The 22,969-nt window shown below is 53.1% G+C and overlaps 1 protein-coding gene across 1 annotated transcript; it reads right to left on the bottom strand.

Moving 5' to 3' along the window:
* Window positions 1-1,020: 1,020 nt before the first annotated feature.
* On the bottom strand, window positions 1,021-16,231 carry IUM83_02021 (uncharacterized protein; the record flags this gene model as incomplete). Its single annotated transcript, XM_067925917.1, has 2 exons — window positions 1,021-1,384; window positions 15,972-16,231. 2 exons carry the CDS (start codon window positions 16,229-16,231, stop codon window positions 1,021-1,023), a joined length of 624 nt encoding a protein of 207 aa, XP_067800922.1.
* Window positions 16,232-22,969: the final 6,738 nt, after the last annotated feature.

The following is a 22,969-nucleotide window of genomic DNA, read 5'->3' as shown; positions in this document are numbered from 1 at the left end:
ATCTCTGCCTCTGGGATGTGGTATATAGTTTTCATTCGTCCTCGCACTGCCTGTTTAAAGTGAAACAGGCAGACGATCACCTCAGCGTTCGGGAACAGCTTTTCAACGGCGTTGAGCAACGGCACGTGGACCGATTCAAGGAAATCGTGCTCCAAATGGAGACGATTGGTGAGCCTCTCGACGAGACACGCCAACTCGTGCTACTGCTCGGCAGTTTGACGGACGAGTACCGGATGACCAGTACCGTGCTCGAGAACACGCCGAACATGACGCTCTCGTACGCAATCCAAGCGCTCGCTGGTGTTGAAGCCTCGGATGAATCGTCATCGGCTCAAGAGAAGGCGTTTGCTACGAAGAAGAAGGAGAATTTCAAGCATCGGTTCAACGGCAAGTGCTTCTACTGCAAGAAGACTGGCCACAACGAATTCGAGTGCCGCAACAAGAAGGCCGACGACGAACGTGAGCAAGTCGCGCAAGCTGCGTCCGACTTCGCGTTTACGGCAACAGGTGCTGTAACGGGGTTACACACACAAGTGACAACAGTCACTTGTGCATGCAACGGTCACAAGTGACAACTGTCACTTGTGCATGATATTTGTCACTTATGGTTTAACAGATAAATATCTGTTAAAGGTTGTTAGATACTTCCTCACATTGGTGTAAGTTACACCAATGGATACATTGAAGTGGGCCACCACAATGAGTGGTCCACACCTACCCAAAAGATCCTATTGGTAGAAAGCAGCATCTTTCTACCAATTAGAGACGTGCATATTGGCGGGGAAGCCGCTGTCAACCCCTTTCATATATGATAAACAGTTTCAGCAGATTTAGGAGGAATATCAATTTACAAACAATACAGTTATCATTTTACCTTACACTAGCTACTTGGTGTTTTATTTGATTTATATTATACTTGTGGACTCAAGTATAATTAATTTAAATTATTAATAAACTCCTACGCTTCCTCATACACGTAGCGCGACGTGTGAGCTAAAGTAGTGAGCCAAAGTAGGCCGACTACAATTGGTCCTGGCGCAAAAGGGAGTTCGTCACCCACTGGAAACTCATCTTTTCACCGCCAAGCAATGCAGGGTCGGCCAACTGAGCCAGTTGCTGCTCAACATCAATGCCGAGCCCCTTCAGCACGTCACGTCCGAGCAGTAGCTTGTCGCCGCCACCGCTCAAAATAAGACACGGCACTGGCCGCAGCGTCACCAGGCTGGCCAACGTCGTCAGTTCGAGGTCCAATAACAGCTCATGATCGCATACCAGCCGGCGTCCGTCCGTCATTTCTGCCTCCACTGGCGCACTTAATAGGACAGATGAGAGAGTCGGTTGCACAGCACGAAGTGAGGTCACGATGCCTTCCGGGATGATGATTCTGTCAGCACAAGTGTCAGGGACGTAAGGAACCGTGAGGAGACCGCTGATGCAGACCGATCTAGCACTTGTCCTGTGTCACGCAGCATTGGATCTTAACGCACCAGCGCGCCGCTCCTTAGCAGCCTTGAACTTCTCTCGGGCCTCCGCTCGCTGCGCATCCGTAGCCGTACGACAGGCGTCGTGAACCGCGTACCGGGCTCCATCTTGAAGTTATGCAGCTTCTTGGTGACGAGGAGTCGGTTCTTGAGCGTGCTCCTGGAGCATGATCCATGCGTCCATCGCAGTCATCGCACCACGGGTGTACAGTTGGAATGTGAGGCTGACGTCGCCAGCGATCACCCCAAGGGCTTACCGATCGTCGGTCTTCCATGCATCTGTGGTGCGGTTGCTCACTGGGTCGAACTCTACCTGGATGTTGTGGAGCAGCAGACCCTTCCGCGAGAGCTACATCCGCATGTTGAACTCCCAGTGGAAATAGTTATCGTCCACGAGCTTGACAGTGTCCGCGTAGCTTGGGCTCATAACCAATTGAGAGTGTGCAAATGAGGTTTGGTAGTCGAGTGAATGGTTGGAAGGGAATCCAAAAGTGAGCTCGATTTAGGTTAGTGTCTTTGCCAGCTAGCAGTCCCTACTGTATGCAATGTTCCCTAGTAGGTGAGTCTTGTAGATGTGGTCCAAACGATCTGGCTGCGGTCCAAACGAAGTTGCCAGTCGTAAGACTGGTCCACCTAATCCCGGCTGCGTCTCAAAACGGTTGATTCAACATATGCAAATACATAGGCACCCAAATTGAAGTTGTCGTCCAATCACATTCCAGTACCAGAGATAGTCCAGCCAATCAGGTTGCGAGATCCTCCCTTCTTCAACCACAAACCCCCGGTGGCACGTGTCACCACGCCCAGGCCGTCTGCGTCGCGGTAGGGATCCAGTCGATCAGACAGCGAAGTGCAACCTCAAGATCACCCTCGTTCTATCACGTACGAAAGGTGCACACCTTTGGACCTGCGAGACCTGTCATCGAAGCTGCGAATCTGGGAATGCGGCGCTTAAAGATCGTGCTGGGTTCACATGATCCGTGGTTGTGACTCCGGTTCACCCGAACCATGAAAATGACATTAAGACCGCAAATTTAACGAAGGTGCGAAAGGTGCAAACCGAAGGTGCTTTAGCGAGTGTCCAATGCAGGACTATTTGCAGAAACTTCACCCAAACTCGTAGCTGTTGAACCCCGCCGGTACTAGCGAGGGGAGCGAAAGCGACGGTCAAAGCCGACCAATATTTGCGTATCATAGGGTTGGACTTTAGAAGAAACCGGCTGACTGGGGTTGGGATTGCCCAAAGAGAAATGACAAGGTCTCGGTAACCGCGAACAGCCAACTGAGTCGGTTGGCTACCCGCCATGTTGTAGCAGGATCGGAGGTTCGGATCTGGCAGTGCTGACGGATCGGACGTTTGCTCCCATATGGTCAAGGGCATCCTTGTTGCAACTTGCAGCGTGATTGATTGTTCAAATGCTGGGAAGTATTAGTTATATGTACTGTGCAGTAGATGTTTCTGTGTATGGATTGTGCAATTTGGAGAGTTCCGGACCCAATTCCCCGCTTACCTGACGTTGTGTTTTGCACGCGTCTGAAGGGCACGAACTGCAACGCCCATCAAGTATGAAATATGTCATGACTACCAAACGCTGGCGTACATAGGTACACTTGAATGTCAAACTAGTAAGCGTAATCTATTCTACCGTCGCAATGCTAAAAGTAAAGTGAATTACTAGCGAAGAAACCTTCATCACGTTGAAGCTACGCTACGATAAGTAATACCTGTGGTGGCATACTTCAACTAGTACAGGTATCGCAATATACAGCAACTTTGTTATTATTTTAATGTTCTATCTTTTTTTTTTCTAAATACGTTATGATCGCAATGGGGCCTTGGAAAGAGGGGGTCGAGCGTCAGGAGTTGGACCAGTAGGTGCTTCCAACGCTTTTCGGGTTCTAAAACGGGGACCTGAGCGGTAGAGGTTAATGAAGAAGAAACCTCCTTACCGTTTATCTTTCTTTGCTGGTCTTCTTCTTCCATTTAGTTCTCAAGTGGACCTACTGCAAACGATGGAGGGCTCGGAGGAGGAGATCGTTTCGTTATGGCGCGCTGGGGGGGGGGGGGGGTCTTAGCCCCGTGGTGGAAAACGTAAAAGCCCCGCATCCATTGTAGCTACACTGAGGACCAGACAACCGAGGAGTATGTGTCGCTGCTCTCTAGCATCGTCCTCAACGCCACCATGCCAACCCGTCGAAACTCGACCAAAGATGAAGCAGCTTTTCGGGGGGAATTTCAGAAGATGCAAGAGGCGTTGGCGCTGCTCGCTGCGGTCAAGCACGCAGACGCCTCCGTCTATGACTAAATGCTAACGACCCTTTGCAGAGTCAAGCGAGGGAGCACTGCAGTCCAGTTTGGACGTGGAAGCACACGAAACCCAGACTGACGACGGTGCTATCACGTACGACCTCGTCCACTTCTGCGGGACACACCAACGCGAGCACCCCACCCCAGCGAGGAATATCTGACGGTTTTGAGGAAGATCGTTACTCTCGACGGTAATTTGAAGCCAGGAGATGCTGGCGCGGACATCAAAACTTCCGGTTAAGCTGAATGTTTCGACCAGAATGTCTGACCGTGCTCCTCGTGATTATGAAGTTACTGGCGGGTATCATAAAGGCGGAGAAGGCAATCGAGGCACAGTGGGCTGCGTATGCTGAGCATGCACCGGAACAGGATCTGGTGCCTGGAACACGTCGAGTTCGTTTTGTGCTGGGGCCAATGACGGCCGATTTCTGCGGGCTAGATTTCACAACGAAATTCAGCAACGCGATACCGCTACGAGTTGCTAATGCGATGGGGCAACTAGTAGCGAGCAATGTGTGCTTCTCGTGTGTAGACCCGTGTTTGACATTTGAGCGCGGGGACACAGAGAACGAGCTCGAGACTCGAAAAACCATCTGAAAGATTCTCAAATGTCTGCTCGACGATGAGGATCGGAAACAGAGTGGTCACATTGGTTACCACGTTGAGAGTCTAACGCAACTTTCTGGATTTTCCCAGCTGCTATTTCTCAAGTTGATGTGTGAAACGATGATGCCAGCGAACGACTTCGAAGCTATGTGTACGGCGCTGGTGACAACCCGAACGACGAGAAAACTCGCGCTAAAACTCGAGATCGACCAGTGGGACCACACGAACCGAGACGACATGCGGAAATGACTCGCGTATGCTTTGTTCTCGAAACAGTCTCGTGCGTGCCCCTCACTGGAAACTCTCGTCTTTTCTGGCTTAGGAAAAAGAAGATTATGCGTTTGAACATCGGGGCACCTAGACGAGACGTTATTTGTTTATTTATTTTTGGTTTGTATTGTAGTCACTTAGTTACTCTAACGCCTTCTAATACAAAGTTCCTGCCTCCGCTCGTTTGCGTCGTCTGCAGGCTGACACCCTTCGTGGGTAGGAGACGTTATTTAGCTTTCCTCGTGGGGTGATTGAGGAGAGAGATGCCAAGTTGGCACTAGGTGCTCCGATTTCGATGAAGAAGGCCAATCTGTCTTGAACTCACGTGTTAACACGCTGGATACGACTATTGAGTTTGTGCGAACATTCAGCGACGATGGCTCAAGCGAGTGGGTCAACGTTCTCTTTGCTGGATTCGGTCGGTGCCAGGTCCACCGCTGCGACTTGGATTTCGATGATGAAACGTCTACAACAGGGTTCAACCTGGTATGTCCTCGCTTACAATTCATTTCCGATCTGCCGATTGGGGCAATAGTTCCGTTTATCAAGTCGATTGGTTCTTCGTTGAGAGTGTTGGCACTGGGCGGCCCGAGAATTGCTCACTCAGGGCATATCGACATGAACACGATTGTGGAATTGTAATGGAGCACCGGTAGAGCGTGGCCACGACGCGGTGGTCGGCGGAGATGAACGGCGGCGACATGCCGTACAAGTTGGGCGACGAGTCCAGCATGGTCAACGAGAACGGCTGGCACGAGTTAGTGACGGAGGGTCGCTGGACGGCGGAGACGAACAGCGGTGACATGCCGAACGGGTTGGGCGACGAGCCCAGCATGGTCAACGAGAACGGCTGGCACGAGTTAGTGACGAAGGGTCGCTGGACGGCGGAGACGACCAGCGGCGACATGCCGAACGAGTTGGGCGACGAGCCCAGCGTGGTCAACGAGAATGGTTGTCATGGGTTCGCGACAGAGAGTCGCTGGATCCAGACGGTAGCGAGCACGGAGGACCGCACGAACGCGATCTTGGCAGCGAGCGGTCGCGCCGAGACGACGGCGGCCGGAATGGACGGCTGGTAGTGGCTGACGGCGAAGATCTCGGAGCTGAAGGGTCGGCAGCACGAGTTGGCCCAAAAGCTGCGGTGAACGATGGCCACCCAGTTGAGAATTGGCAGGCACGGAGACAATCGGACGGAGTTGAGAGCTTGTTCGCACGGAAACGAGTGGCACGTACGACATTGACGGCTTGGTGACGAGCTGCTAGACGATGAACGAGGTCGACAGCTCTCATTGAACGAGAACGAGGGACGGTGGAGTGCCGACAGGTACTCCGCAGTCATTGGGCGAACGAGGGACGGTAGAGTGCCGTCGGGTACTCTGCGGTTCATTGGGCGAACGAGGGACGGTAGAGTGCCGACGGGTGCTCTGCAGTTCGTGGCTGCAGCTGGACGAGCAGTTGGGTGGTTAGCTGGGTTTCAGGCGGCGTGAGGTTCCAGCGGGTGGTGGACACAAAGTCCGTCATTAGCCGTGTACGTACTTGACGTGGGATCTGGGGACGGTGAAGCTGCGTGATTGCCGTGTGGCTGGGTTGAACGAACGAACGAACAAACGAGTGTGAAGGTAGTAGCTCACGTGAGGTGGGTGAACTCTCTTTGTATTGATTGAGGTCGGTTCTGGTTGTTAGCCGTGGGCTAGTGACTACGAACTACCTGAGGACTATTGAGTAATCTAGCCTCTTTAATAAATAGGATCCGTTCGTGTATACGAGCGATCCGGCGCAGTAGCTCGGTTAGCTGCTGTCGGCCAGTGCGGAGTTGACTTCCAGTCCTGCGGTCGAACGGACGCAGCGGAGCAGTACGATCTGCCCAACTAGCCGGGCAAGATACAAGGCTTGTTACATGGTGGCCATTTTTCTGGGGCTGGAAGTACGATCAAGACAACTCTATTAACTGGCACGGCCATGACAACGACGCTGACGAGAAAGTCCGGCAAGTCGAAACGAATCGTGAGGCGACTGAAGGACGCCACAAAGGAGGCTGACTCAGGCGAAGACACACGGAACGACGAACACGACGAGAATGACGAGCACGATGACGACGCCGAACACAACGAAGCTAACAACGAGGGCGAGCGAGACGAAGAGGATGAGGGCGGCAAATCGGTGACGATGGGGCAGCGCGAGGAGCCACTAAACCTTCACGAAGCGGATCCGGAGGAGCCAGCAATGTCGACCACGACGACGAACGTACTGTCGAACGTGGGCGAGCAACAAGCTGAACACGTCGTGCGAGAGCAGCCGACGCAAGGCATGCTGACGGCGACGATGGACCCGGCGACGATAACGGCGGTCATCCAGCAGCTGACAACGGCGGTGTCGGGATTGCAGGCGGCGGCAGCCACGATGAACGGCGGATCACGCCAGGCCGATAATTCTTCCAGACACCGACATCGACCGGAGCCACGAGACGACCTAGACATTGGACAAGCTGAGCGACGAGGCCGACGGCACCAGGCAGTCCCGACGGCACCAGCAGCTACAGCGATAACGAGGGCCACGGAACCCGGAAGTACGGCAACGAGTGAGCTTACGGCAACGACAGCGACATCAGCGACGCCCGAGATGACGGCAATGGCGGCAGCCATCAGAGAGTTGACGGCGACGGTGTCGAATCTGCAGCCAACGGGGACGGATGACAGCAACCTAGGGCGACAATTGGGACGACGTACGGCACGACGACGAGCACATGCACGAGGGTCAGCACCGGAGCCCTCGGACAGCAGCAGCTCTTCGAACGAATCACGTGACGGGGGTGCGGGTGGAAGACGTCACCCCAGACACCACCGTCATCATGACAACGACGAAGGGAGCGGCAGCTTGAGCAGCTCGAGCAGCGACGACAGTAGCAGCAGCTCAAGTAGTTCCAGCAGCTCCAGCGAGGAGTTGGGGAGCGACGAACGACGTGAACGGCACCACGGACGACGAGAACGACACGGGAAGCAGCCCGGACGACGAAGCGTCAAGGACTTGGAGCTCCCGACGTTCTCACTCTCTCCGAGAGTGTCCGTGTCCACTTGGATCGACAGGGTGGACTTAGCCTTGAAAGGCGCAGCGAAGTCGGGGCGCGGCAAGTGGTCTGACCACGCCTTGTACTTCATTCTGGGCTATAAATTGATGGACGACGCAGCAAAATGGTGGGTTAATCAAGACAGTCAACTCAAGAAAAGACAAAGAACTTGGACGAACCTGAAGAAGGCGTTGTTGCGACGATATGGGCCGAAGTTGGACAAGTCGAAATTGCGCGTGACGATGAGACGTTTGATGCCGGGTGAGACATATGCAGACTTTGCGTCTGGCCTACGCGATATTGTCGGGCGCAACCGAGTGAAGGAGCGCGTGCTGTTGGCACAGTTGCTGCGGTGCCTAGACAAAACGACGAAGAACTTAGTGCACCAAGATCCGAAGCGGAAGACGTTGGAGGAGGCAGTGGATATGGCTACCGAGATTGACGACCCCATGGACAACGTCGCCCAGGGGATGGCCAACATCGAGCAGCCGTGGGCAGTAGCGCCCAGTCCTCACCTCGTGACTATGACGGGCACGATGGGGTCCTTGAATGTAATCCCTGGTATTAGTGGTACGGGGTTGCCGGCCGAGATCGCAAGCGCGGTGGAGGCGAACAATGGAGAAGCCAGCGGCGTGGCTATCTTCACCAATCCCCAGGGCGTGTGGAACGAGTGCTCCGGTACGTGGGATCCGCTGCCTGACCACGTGTGAAATGGGTAATTTTGGGCCGAAACGAAGAAGCGCGAGGTACGACGCCAGCAGACGCGGACGAATGTGAAGCTTGAAGAACTCGTATCAAATGGCGAAGAATCAGACGTGAAACCACAGAAAAAGAAGTTCAAGGCAGCAGTGAAGCAAACTGCCGTGGACACCTAGTGGCGCAACACGGGGCGAACGAGCGATGGAAAGTGGCAGAACGGTGACGAGAAGGGTCCCAGCGAAACGTGTTCCAAGTGCGGCAAAATCGACACTGGTCATCCTTCTGCACGGAGCAGCCGAGGTGCTTTGCCTGCAACCAGATTGAGCACTTTGCACGTAAATGCCCAGACACGGAAGCTATGGCACGTAATGATGCGTATCTCGAGAGACGTGGAAAGAATCTACAGCTGGTGGCGGAACACACGCGTCGGGCACAGTTGTGGGTTACGGCGCATTCGTAAACGAGCGTGCATCCCCAACGAAGGCTGCATGAGGAGCGTGGTGCGGTTGGATGTGGACAGACGACGGTGACGGCGCAACCACAGCACACCAAGGGACCGCATGGTCGTGTGGTGAATGGGCGCGTTGTCGGCGGTACGAGCGAAGGACGCGAACAGATGGAGTTGGCGATGGACGAGAACGTGAAGGACGACACGGACGAGATGGCGGAGAAGCGCTCCGGCGCTACGGAAACGAAGACGAAGACGGCACGGCTGGCGCAGCCGGTGCGGTTCGCAGCCAAACCGACTGTCATCGGTATGAATAAAGTGCTGCAGCATATGACGGCAGGCGCCGCTGAACGGGACACTACACGGGCGGCGACCTACGTGGCTACGGTGCGACCAGCACGAGTGGCTGTGCGGTTCGAGAGAGCTGTGCGCGAAGCCGAGTTACGAGGTCATGAGGCAGAGGAAGAACGAATAACTGGAGAAGGCGCGAGCCGACTCCACACTACAGATGATAATGGCGTGCTTCGAGCTGGAGAAGGCGCGCGTGCCGGTGCAACGAATGAGGAGGCGACGATGGACATGTCGATCGAAACGAAGGCGACCAGCGTGTCGACCTTGGACGAGAACGGGATGAGTGGAATCGAGACGGCGAGGATGCTCACAGTGTCCGCAGCAGAGGTACCGGTGGACGAGACCTCGACGGCGCCGAGTGGTGACATCATGACGGGTCCGGCGACGAACGTGGAGATGGAGATGCACCCGGAGTTGTCGATGATCGACACCGAGGAGCTCAACGACAGCACGGGATCAGTGAGCAGCGAAGAGCAAGGTGAGATCGAACAAGCTCGCATTGCACGACGCAGAGCTCGCAAGTCTGCGAAACAGCGACGCTTCAGAGCCCTGTAGCTCAAGCAGCGACGAGAAGCACGAACGGTTGAAGCAGAGCGGCGACGAGGAGCCGAAGCACAGCAAGTCCAGCGACAAGCGGACGCTGACGGAGCCTTGGCAGCACTGGAGCAGTTGATGCGGATCAGGGCGCTACGACGGCGTTCATGGCAGTGCCTGAGGAAATGGCTGGGCGATCAGGACCTCCGGGTGGCCCGCCAACAACTGTGAGATCGACGGCAATGACGGTTGCAACGCAACCGAAGGAGCCGACGACCACGCAGGTGACGCTACTGGATACTCCGACGGCTGAGACACCGGCGGCTAGACGGAAGAGGAAAACGCGGCGTGCAGTACGGCCAGGCGATAGCACTGCTGCTCCGGGACCGCTGACACGAGCTGCCAAGCGTCTCCTTGACGCTGAAGAACGACGGAGACTGGATGCGACGACGGCGCTGAATGCCACGAGCGACCGCGGCAAAAGCCCGAGTGACACAATGACGACGAGTGGTACGAGCGACGAGTCTTCGGCGTCAACGGCGCCCAAAACGAGAGCGACAGAGGCAACAAAGGCTACACACGCACTCGATGCCCATGGACAAGATAAGCGAGTAGCGCAGCGACGCGTAGCCGACAGAACGAACGTGGGGGCGATTCTGACAGACGAAGATGCAGTCACCGATGCTGGTACGATTTCGGCAACTGCGCAACGACGGCAACGTCTGCATGAAGCTGGGGTCGGCGACACACACACCGTACCGCGACATGAAGGTGTTGGTGCTGGTGCACAAGCACCTCGACACCAAGCAGCAGTAGATTGTGATTCGGGCGGTATTGATCCGCCACAGCGGCGACCTACTACTGCAGCAACTACGGCGTCGCGGAAATCGGCGACAACGAGTACGACGAAGAAGCGGGGCACTGGTGACGGTGCCATGAGACCGACGGGCAAGCAACCCTCGAAGCCAGCAATACGAGACGACGAATCAGCGGGGGACGATGGCGTCCGTGCACTTCCGAAGGCACGGGCACCTTGGGCGAAGTCGGCGACGACAGGGCAACAACGGCCACCTCAAAAGAGGACAGACACGGGTGCTACGAGTGCTGGTGACTCTGCAACAGCTCGAAGTGATGCTTCCCAACGGGATGGAGTACGAGCGAATGGTGAAGTTGACCATGGTGCCGGGCTACACAATGGACGTGGTGATGAACTTGACGAACGCCGACCGATCGAGCTGACCCTGCAATTAACCGACACGGAAATCATTGAAGCACAACAAAAGAGCAGGTTTGTACAACGACTTGTTGAAGCCGGCGAGTATCAGGGCAAACTGGTAGTGAAGGCATTCGGACTCGTATTGATCGAAACGCCGAAGGGACGACGTGTTATACTACCTCCTGCACTATGGGCGATAGTCTTTAAAGAGTGCCACGACTCGATCTGGGCGGGGCATTTGCGAGCGCCCCACACCCATGCTCGAATCGCGCAACTCTACTGGTGGCCGAACCTTCAACGGGAAGTCAAACGATGGGTGGCTGGGTGTCAGTAGTGCGGCAGCCGAAAGGCACGACCGCGTGAAGTGATCCCTCCATTACGAAGTATGAAGGGCGGAGACGTCGGCGACCGATGGGCTCTAGATGTAGCGGGGTCATTGCCAATGAGTGACGGTGGACAACGATACGTGATCGCAGCGGTGGAGTATGTCACCCGCTATGCAGTAGCGAAGACTGTGCACCAACACACAGCGGAAAACGTGGCAGAGTTTCTGATGAGGAACGTAGTGTTACGATTCGGACCGTTCAGAGAACTACTAACGGATGGCGCACCTGAACTTACTGGACGAGTGATTGAGCAGCTTGTGACAATGCTGCAAGCACAGCAAACGAATCCGGTACTGTACAGGCCGCAAATGGTTGGATTGGTTGAACGCTTTCATCGTACGTGGAAGGACTGTGTGTTCACGTATATGAATTCGGACGAACAGCACGACTGGGACGTGTGGGTAGATTGCGCGGTGTATGCCTACAACTCAGGACAGCACTCAACAGTCGAACTATCTCCAAATGAGCTAATGATGGGACGTCGACTGCGGTGTCCTAACGAGCTCTTACGACGCACCAGTGTAGCAGAAGCGGGCGAGTTGACGAAGTATCATCAGCGGCTGTTAGCAGCCTTGAAAAGCAGTCAGCGGTGCGCTGAGCAAGCACGAGAGCGTGAGCAACAACGACAAGCACGTTATTACAACCGACGCGTGAAACAAAGACGAACCTTTGAAGCTGGAAATCGTGTGTGGGTGTATCGACCTCCACGGGGACCGAAAGCATCCAAATTCGTTCATCAGTGGATGGGGCCGATGCGAATCGTAGAGCCGGCTGGTTATGACAACTATTCTATCGAACGCGAAGATAAGAGCGACGAGTGTGAGCAATTTGTGGCGCATGTTTCATTTTTAGTTACCTATCGCTATCCTGCTGCACTACTACGCGACGTAGTAACTGATCTGGAAGCGCAACTGGAATATGAAGGCGCGTTCCAACGCGAAAGTGATGACACGGTGACAGGAGAAACTGTGGGAGCAACGACGGCTCCAACACGTGCGGCAGCTGCGGGCCGAAGCACGAAGAAATCGAGACGAACAGTGGCAGGTACGAGAAAGTCCGGAGGACAGGACGAGCTCCTGGTGGAACTACGACGACGCAGACGGCGGAACAGGGCGGGCCACTACATACTCGAATACGAGTTACAGCCCATTCGCACACGCGGACGACAACACGGAACGGCAGCGGACGATGAGCGACGTTGGGTATCCGTCCGGGAATACGACCACCTATTCCAAGACGGCAGAGTCGTGGAAGACTCTGCAGGTGGAGAAGGCGTGTAATGGGGCACCGGTAGAGCGTGGCCACGACGCGGTGGTCGGCGGAGATGAACGGCGGCGACATGCCGTACAAGTTGGGCGACGAGCCCAGCGTGGTCAACGAGAACGGCTGGCACGAGTTAGTGACGGAGGGTCGCTGGACGGCGGAGACGAACAGCGGTGACATGCCGAACGGGTTGGGCGACGAGCCCAGCATGGTCTACGAGAACGGCTGGCACGAGTTAGTGACGAAGGGTCGCTGGACGGCGGAGACGACCAGCGGCGACATGCCGAACGAGTTGGGCGACGAGCCCAGCGTGGTCAACGAGAATGGTTGTCATGGGTTCGCGACAGAGAGTCGCTGGATCCAGACGGTAGCGAGCACGGAGGACCGCACGAACGCGATCTTGGCAGCGAGCGGTCGCGCCGAGACGACGGCGGCCGGAATGGACGGCTGGTAGTGGCTGACGGCGAAGATCTCGGAGCTGAAGGGTCGGCAGCACGAGCTGGCCCAAAAGCTGCGGTGAACGATGGCCACCCAGTTGAGAATTGGCAGGCACGGAGACAATCGGACGGAGTTGAGAGCTTGTTCGCACGGAAACGAGTGGCACGTACGACATTGACGGCTTGGTGACGAGCTGCTAGACGATGAACGAGGTCGACAGCTCTCATTGAACGAGAACGAGGGACGGTGGAGTGCCGACAGGTACTCCGCAGTCATTGGGCGAACGAGGGACGGTAGAGTGCCGTCGGGTACTCTGCGGTTCATTGGGCGAACGAGGGGCGGTAGAGCGCCGTCGGGTACTCTGCGGTTCATTGGGCGAACGAGGGGCGGTAGAGTGCCGACGGGTACTCTGCGGTTCATTGGGTGAACGAGGGACGGTAGAGTGCCGACGGGTGCTCTGCAGTTCGTGGCTGCAGCTGGACGAGCAGTTGGGTGGTTAGCTGGGTTTCAGGCGGCGTGAGGTGCCAGCGGGTGGTGGACACAAAGTCCGTCATTAGCCGTGTACGTACTTGACGTGGGATCTGGGGACGGTGAAGCTGCGTGATTGCCGTGTGGCTGGGTTGAACGAACGAACGAACAAACGAGTGTGAAGGTAGTAGCTCACGTGAGGTGGGTGAACTCTCTTTGTATTGATTGAGGTCGGTTCTGGTTGTTAGCCGTGGGCTAGTGACTACGAACTACCTGAGGACTATTGAGTAATCTAGCCTCTTTAATAAATAGGATCCGTTCGTGTATACGAGCGATCCGGCGCAGTAGCTCGGTTAGCTGCTGTCGGCCAGTGCGGAGTTGACTTCCAGTCCTGCGGTCGAACGGACGCAGCGGAGCAGTACGATCTGCCCAACTAGCCGGGCAAGATACAAGGCTTGTTACAGAATGATGCCCCCATCTGCTGGAGCTAACACTCGTCAGGGAAATATTGAGGTGCAGCCTAACTTCCGCTTATACTGCGAGGCGAAGGAGCCTGTCCCGAAACTAACTTTCGCTTGATTAAACGCACCAAAATTCGCTGCCTATCTGAGTGACCTCCAGAACCCACTGACGAACTGTGTCCGACACCTGAGGGTTTCTCTGCTCCGATGTTTTGTTCCTGTTGCTGATCTCTAATCTGACGCTGCACCAGATTATCCGTACTACCTGGACGCAGTACATGTCGGAGTCGAGTCAAAGGCTGGAATACGCAGATGCGGTCACATTTGTTTCCGCTGTCAAAAAAATTCACTTGAAGCCTATTCATCGACAGGTAGACTATTTCCCGGGACGTATACTGGTCGGGTCGTCGTGAAGGTCGTCTGTTTAAGTGGGTCGTATGTTTTAATGGTCGTGGATGGGGTCACTGATGATCGGATACTGTGAGGCTCAGGCTCGCTCTTTGGTGGAAGTTATGCCAATTGCGACGAACATTTGACTGCAATCTGTTCACAAACTTACTTATGGCTGTCTTACCTGGACCTTATCTCGTCTTGTCATCTGCACAGCCGATATTACCCTTGAAAATACCATCTTATCCAGGATCCGAAGCTGTCATCGCGACATGATGCGGTACACACTCAGTGACATTAAACGCTCACTTCTCAAATTTCTTTCTACGGGTAGCGTGGTCAGCAAAATGACGAGGCAGGACAATCCGAATCAAAACCGAGAAAGCCCACCGGGAAGGAGGGCATCAACGAAAAATTCGACTACCACGATCAACCACAGGGGCTTCTCATACACTCGGGGCTGGTCTTCGAGCCGCAAGATCGTTTTCCGGTGCAGCGTATATCGTGGCACGGGGTGCAAAGCTCGTTTAGCGATTCGGCCTACTGAGAGTGATTACGAGTTGGCGAATACACACACGTGCAGGCAACCCATGGTGCCCGCAACCTCTATGGTTGACTGTACGACTGCAATGAAGATCTGGGTTGACAACTACTCGATCAGTGACTTGACGAAGTCAGTCCCTGATGTGTGGCAGCAAGTGAGCGCTGAGTTTTATCGTGACGACGACGTGATTCGAAAGGGCTTGACCGAAGAACAAGTCAAGAGCCGTGTCTACCGTGTTCGTCAGAAGCATTATGGGGCCTTCCTTCTCGGACGCGTCGAGGTGCCACCCCTTTCAATGATCGAAGGCAAGTCGTTGAGTTTTTTTCAGTTCCACCAGTCAAGACCAAAGTCTGACCCCACCTCTAAGCCTGATCGAATTATCGGCTGGGCTCATCCGGAATTGCGGCAGCTCCTCTTATACAACGGTGTTTCCCTGTTTTTGGACGGCACATTTCGCTGTGTACCTACTGAGTTCAAGCAGTGCATGGTTCTTATGGTGCATGATCAAGCAAGCGATTTATTTGTTCCGGTCTACTTTGTTCTTTGCACATCAAAGGCACAAGATATGTACCTGGACACACTGGAATTGATTCACAAAGATACCGCAGAGAAGTTGAACCCATGTGATGTTGTGTGTGATTTTGAGCTTCCTTGAGCCAATGTACTCCCATGCAGAATAGACAATCGTCGTGCGGCGGGGTTGGAGCCGAGCGCGGAGCCCGTGCGGCTGCTGACGTCGGCTCGGCTGTCGTCGAGGCTTGTGCTGTCGTGGCTTTGGCGCCTCTATGTCGCAGCTGCTTGCGTTCTGATTTGAACGACTTGGAGTCAGTCTTTGCAGAGTAATCCTGTGATATACGGTGAAACCGTTGCTGCACCTTCGCGTGTCCCAGTATCAAATCAAAGAGGGCGACATCATCAGATTTACAGTCACTCTTCTCTAACTCGATGAGCCGGGTGATTTGAGCTTTCAGGACTGGGGGTTGCAGGTTGTCAACCAACATACGACAGCGAGCCTTCATTCTGCTCCTGTAGCCATCATCAGACTCATTCCCAATACCGATAAGTCCTTGCAGCCCATTATCCTCCATGATAGCGTTAAAGTCTTCATAGTAGCGGAAGACCCTTGCGTCACAATCGTCCATAGAAACGTTCATCTTGAGGTTTTGCAGAAACAGCGACGTGACATCTGGCACGAACACGTTCTTGAGCGTGTGGCAGCGTGCCTTGACAGCGTTCATGATGTCCTCATCCGTCACCGATGCGAGCGATTTCTTCAGCACGTACGTGGCTAGGTTCTTCAGCATCCCTGGCTTCAGACAACCTTTCACGGTAGCCACTACGTTCTCAAACGTCTCGCCAGTAATCGTGTAACGGTGCTGCATCTTTTCCACGTAACGTTTCCATTCGCGGTGCCACTCAATAAGAGCAGCGTGCTCCCAGCTTGGCAATTCTAGTGCACGTATGACATCGAAGATCGGCTAGGGGATCGACATGTCCACGTCGCCATCGGAGTCCACCGTGTAGCGTGGCCCCATGGTTGACGTTGAAGTTGAACATACCGAACTTAATGCGAACCGCACTTAAGACGGGTGCGAACTTTCAACCCGCACTTAGTCGACAATAGTCGGTAGTGTCCGCGACACAACGACCTACAGGAGTCGACGCGCGCACCGAAGAGATGAAGTACTGCACAGCGGCGTCCGGGATCAACAAACTCGCGCTTCGAAGAGTGGAAAGCTAGCTTTGTCGCGGAACCCGGGGTGTCTCCGAAGAAGGAAATTTATTAATGAGCAAAAGTAAAGCACAGCAAATCGAGCGCTTCCGCGAGAGCGCGCTCCTACATGAAGCTGAAGTGATAGCGTGCCATCGCCCACTAACGGCGAGAGCCGCGTGCCAACCCCCACTCGATATACAAACCGCGTGCCCCAGTCCACTTGCTTACCATGCCATAATATAATTCTTGGCGCGCGTCCTGCCGTCCGAAGTGGAGCTGATTGGGCACCAGCGAGAACTCGTTCTGCAACGCAGCCCAAGCTTGAATTTTGACCGTCATCACGGCGACAGCCATGTAAGTGTTCCTGACCCGTTCCAGTTGCGACATACTCAACATTAGGCTTTTGTAGGCGCGCATCAAATGGTAGTCGACCTCGAAACTTCTGGCTGGGTTTCAATCTGGACACGAATGTCGGTAACCCGTCCAAAGCGGAAGTTTTCTTCGTAAATCTCGCACCCTTCGCGTTTGAATGACACCCTTCAATGTTTCCCCAGTGAATGTGACCATGCGTTGTAGTACACGAACTCCACGGCAGCCCGTAGCACGATTGTTTCACGAATCATTTGAATCTCGTTAAAAATCGCCAACGAGGTTAGAAATGCCGCAGGGTTGGACAGGCACGCGCAAGTGAAGCACCCTGGTCTTCGTTGTACACTACAAATTCTCCACCAGTAGAGTCCTAAACGCATTAACGCGTAGTACCAAGGGCGCCAGAAGCTCCTCCAACCGACTCATGCACTCCTCAGATCATGCAGTAAATTGTGCAGGAAGAACTTTTCTTCCTTGTTGCACGGAAAAGCTACCAAGCCTTGGAATCCGCGTTCGCTGGTTTCGCACAGTCCTGCGCCATGCTATCTACGTCTTATCCATGCTCGTTGGCCATGCCAGGATAAATTGACAGGAATGAAAACCAAACGTTGTCCAGCATCAATTTCCTTAACAAGTCCACCATTCCATGCGCAATAGGAGGTTCTTCGAGGTCTAGTCTACTCTTATCGGCTCCAGTATATAAGTGCTTCGCAGCAACCCAGACGCAGCCCAGACGGCCTTGGACGTCTTCCATTCCCTCTGAACCACCATTTCTGCACTCGAATATCTCCCAACGGTATCAAGTCTCCGCTGATCAGTGTGACTTCCCCAGGAATGGCCGCGAGAGATACCTTGACGGGGTCACAACCTCCACCTGGATTGCTCTTCGGTAGATTACCGGCAGCGTTTCCAGGAACTCCTCGGTCGCATCTGTCCGCTGCGCCTTCAGACGAGGTCCTTTATTTGCTTGGGATATGTGTATTTTGTATCCCGTTGGTCTGTGTTTCCAGCGCTTGTTGCAGGGGTTCACCGAGTAAAAAAAACGTGATCTTGGCATGTCATACATGCTCGACAAAGTCAGTATTACTGAAACGGATGGCACGGATTTCGATTGAAACTACCTAAAACGATACACGCGGCATCCGAACAAACATCCACGAGCGGAAGAAGGAGTACGTGCGTCGGTGTGTTTGTTCTTTATTCCTCAGGAAAACGATCGGAATTAAAATGGTCATCACATACGCCGATGCACGTGCCTTTCTCGTCCTTGGTGTTGGAAGTGATCAGTGGTTTGCCCCATACGTCGGCTTCATTCTCAAATACTCGAAGTACATATTCTTAATGGCTGCGTCGATTTCGGTCGGCCGATGCTGCAGATTGAACACGGCGTAAACGTTTTTTGGCATTGCCTTTAGCTCTTCGTCCCAATACTTGAACTGTGCAAGTTGCATGCTCAGGGCAGTTGCGCTAATACTGTGATCCCATTTTCCGCCTTCAATCATTAATGCCAACTGGTGGTTCCCGTACCCTTCCCTCAACACTTGGAACACTGAAATCTCGTTTCCTCGGTTATGCTGGTTGAAATAGGACAAGTAGCGAAGCCCAGCTTCATACGCATCACCTCTCAATACGCCAAACGCAGCACTGCCCACAGCTTCTTCTCCGTTCTTCACGAGGTTTAGTCGCTGGAAAATATTAACAGGAGAATTCCCCTCTCCATTAAACCAGAGGCGATTTTGCTCAGCCGCAAGCTTCTTCGCGAAAACCTTCGTCGTCGTATCACTAGACTTCATTTCAGCTTGGATCATTCTAGCGACTGCCTCATCATTATAGGCTCGCGTGAGGGTCCCGACCATGGTCTCTTGAGCATCGAACTTCTTATTGTACTTGGAAATGTACAAGGCCAACCTCTTGATCACCGGGTCGCTCAGGCTATTATGCACTCTTTCATTTTCGTTCAACCTCGTGAGCACAGTGTCCGTGGAAACTCTGTTGCTTAGCCAACCTTTCATCTCGTCGTCCGTCCTCGATACCACCCTGCCCAAGAACCCCCCACCAACCCTGTCTTCGTCTTCGTCCTCCGGGTTGAGATTCCTCAGCATTCTCTTGGTGGGAACGCCGTACTGGGCAGCAACGCGCAGATGAGGTATACCGGCACCTGGGACATTGGGCGTGGCCATGTTGGCGGTACCAGTCGCTTGGCCATTGACGCTTGAGAGGAGGACGGTGGCAGCTAGTAATAAGGCGCCACGATAATGCATCGTGGCGGCGGACAGACTTGCGGGCTGGACGGACAAATGCGTTGTGAGTTGCCTGATATGAGGTGAGTAAGTTTGGTCACCAATCCCAAACCATACTCACGTCAGGTCAAGCTACGGCCCAACGCACCAACTGGTGCGCACTGTCGTTCAGGTACATGCTACCCCTTAACACAGTACCCTGTGATATCTGGTCGGGATTTTGTTGAATCAATAAAGTATATTAATCAGACTATGCCTCTTGATTTAATACCTGTGTAATCACTATCTCAACTTTTTGTAACCTAAACCACGCGATGGGTACTAGTACGTGTACAGTACTGCACACCGGTAAACATTCCCTCCTTATGGCGCATGTGACCGTGGTAAAAGCCGAGGGTTTTCTTGGGAAATACATCTACATCGTACATTCGCTGTCGTGTGCTGTACAGTGCGCGGCCATATTATACATGTACAGTACATGTACATGTAAATACTGTATCGCGTTGTGTGGTTCACCGTCGCGTATTTTGTGTATCCTGCGCCCAATATTAACCGAAACCCCGTACAAGACGATATGACGAGAGATTTGTACTGAACATGTTTATTAATACCAAGTCCAGATTGCTGAAAGCTGTCTGTGGAGCTTGCATGCTGAGCTGCTTGATAGTACAGATATGGTGTTTCGCTTTACTTCATACTATATATCAACATAAATGACTTCTAGTTTGACCCACCATATTCGTTGTTTCCCCTAGTGATAAATATGCTCTACGTTGTGGCATAACTGAGGGAGGACCTGACCAGCACAAGTCGTGGGTAACCACAATGATGCCTGACTGGCACAAAACCCATACAATTCCCTAGTATGAGAAAATGTCGCATGGGGATGGATGTCATGGTGACCAGCCGCTGGGCACCCCAGCGGTTCGCTTCACTGGCGCTATAAAGATAACATCCTGGCGAGTGCAATGCACTGCTCGCTGGAATGCTCGTCGCTGGGCCTGCCTCCTCAAATTCCGGGCGGGCACTCCGCGCGAGTTTACTGCAGTTGCGCTCCTCGCAACCCCTCGCCTTAGTCGCACCTCCCAGTTTGTGCTAAGTCGCATTTTGTTGTGTTTATCAGGAATCATATGGCGTGTTTGATATTTTCTCTCGTGATAAATATCCGGTTCAAGAATGTTGATCCGCACTGTATGTACTATCAGTAACGAGGTTTTGTAACTGTCACAAATCCATGAAATGTTTTATTTGGATTGTGACCTCATGTTACAGTGAAAAAGGTCATCAGTAGGTTATTCTATGCAGAATGTGACAGTGAGCAATTCGAGGTTAGGTTAATTTTTGTCTACTATATGTGCTCTCCCACAGTTGCACAACTGTAGGTCTGTACTGTTGCTTCACATGTTTACGCTAAGCTATACGACAACAGACGCTGATCGTCAACAGTACAGGTGTCCCCGCTGAGGGCCGTTCTTAAGGCCCTGGTTTCTCCGTCCGGGTCTGGGTCTCGGAATAAACGAAATTGCAATTCCCCAACGCTGTCCCCAGATTGCTGGATCTGGGGATTGTGTTGCTGCTACACATACCCTGTCAAAATCGTTTTCTAGCATCGAGGAAGGACGCCTCTCAATCGGAAATTTCCACTATACAGGTGTCCCCGCCGAATCTGCAAAGGTGGGACCAAAAAAAACTGCGAGGTTACAATATCTGCACAGGTTGCGCATAGACGCTAATGTACTGCTTTTATAGACGCTCATGTACTGTTTTCAATGTTACGGATCGACATAAGCTGAGTTTGCGCTAGATACGATGCCAGAATGCATCCAGCAGTTCCTGATAGTGGCCGGAGTTACAGCATTCCAAGCCTGTGACGCCCAACTTAAGGCTGTGTAGATTGAGATCTTCTCCTGCGGCAGCCCTACTATATACCGATCAATGCTATCCTCGACCTTAATGCGCGTGAAGTGACTCTTGATGCACGCAATGATGCCCTGATCTAAGATACAATGTTCAGTGTGGGCCTTTCATTTTCTACCGATCTAGCAACTCGATGTTTCCCGCAGAGACATTTTCCCGCAATGATCTTACTAATTCAGTACGTCTCACCAAACAGCTGTGGCAAATCTTGCGCACTGGCAGACTCCCTCACACTCTGTGTTCGCGGTAGATACAGTAGCCGATGGCAGTTGCAGATTCAGCGGGGACACCTGTATGATGTCGAAGCCAGGGAATCTATTATAACGAATGATTTGAACAACATATCTATAACTCCCTCTTATATTATTGTTGCTATTAAAAAATCCACTGCGCTTTTTGTGGGGGACGTCTGTACCCCAGGGAGCTTGAACGTTGCCCCCCATTCCTTAGTTTTGAATGGCAGAACTGTCAACATTGGCCTTTTATTGACCCCGTTCAGACGGAACTAAGGCCGGTTCTCAACCGAGGCGGACGCATGCGTTTTCGGACACTTTGTGATCTGATTGGTTAACAGGACGTTACAAAAATGATACTGTACAACGCATGCGTTGGCAAGCGTTAACTACTTTTGGCCAATCAGTGCACTGCATTATTTGCATTCCCCCTCAAAGCACTCCCCCTCCTCGTACATGGCGTCGGTCCGGCTTCGACGTGCTTCTCCCCCGCGATTCACCCCCACTGCAAGGTATCGGCGTCGCTGGAAAGCTGAAGATAAGCTGTGCGGCCTTCTGGTTTGTTTGGTAGTCATCAAGCGACACCAAGCAGCACGAGAAAAAAAAAGCCAACAGTTCGAGAGCGGATTTCGTGGCGAGTGCATGCTTCTACGCTACTTAGAGATTCAGCTTTCAAGAGATACTACAGGAGCTTGGTGGGTTGGACCAGCTTCGCTCCCCATTGCCGGACGGGGGAGTCTTGGTCAGCGCTTCAGATATTGTTGAGTCGTGAACCACACGTAGATCACACAGAGTAACAGTACAATGATTGGATAATATTGATCAAACACTGGGCCAATCAAATTTGGTCAGTTTCATTCTCAACCGAGCATACGGGGTAGGGCACGCAAGTAACGCACGCGTCGAGAAAAACGCTTCGGTTGAGAACCGGCCTAAGATCTGGAACCTGAGACAAAAAGCCCCAGGTGCCGCATGTTCGGCTACAGTATGCGGGCGAGTCTAGCGCATAATCTTTCCGAACATTGATTCTGACAGGGCTGTCTTCACAGAAAAGGACTCGTTTCGCATAAAGCAAGCACCACAACAGTGCTTACCGGTATTCTGCAATCCCTATGTTACGGGACTGATCATTTGATTCCAATCCTGGTTTACATATGCTGCCGAACTTAAAAATGTGCATGCACAGGTATCGTACCCTCAACAATGTGAAGGTTTTGGATCGGACATGTTCGAGGAAGGAATAACAGAGGAATAGAACAGCAGAGGACAGCGTGAAGATGCCGAAGAAAGCCGTCTTCAAGGTGCTCGGAGATCCTCGTGTATTAGCAGTCAAAAGAAGACTGGTAGTCCCTGGCGGAGGAGCTATTAATACATGTAATCCCCCTTATTAACCCCCCATTCACCAATGTCGGAGGCTCCGACGACACAAAAATATTCAGGTCGGAGCCGCAGACATGATAGCAGATTAGGAAAACGAAAACATAAATGTGATCTGTACAGTCTACGTGTCACTCATCAAGTTTTGTGACGTGTGACAAGCTGACACTGCGAAAATTGGGGGAAACAGTT

The sequence above is a fragment of the Phytophthora cinnamomi genome (assembly GCF_018691715.1).
Source record: "Phytophthora cinnamomi strain GKB4 chromosome Unknown Contig0, whole genome shotgun sequence".
NCBI lineage: Eukaryota > Oomycota > Peronosporomycetes > Peronosporales > Peronosporaceae > Phytophthora > Phytophthora cinnamomi.
The sequence above is the reverse complement of the archived record's forward strand: the minus strand, read 5'-3'. Positions and strand labels throughout refer to the sequence as shown.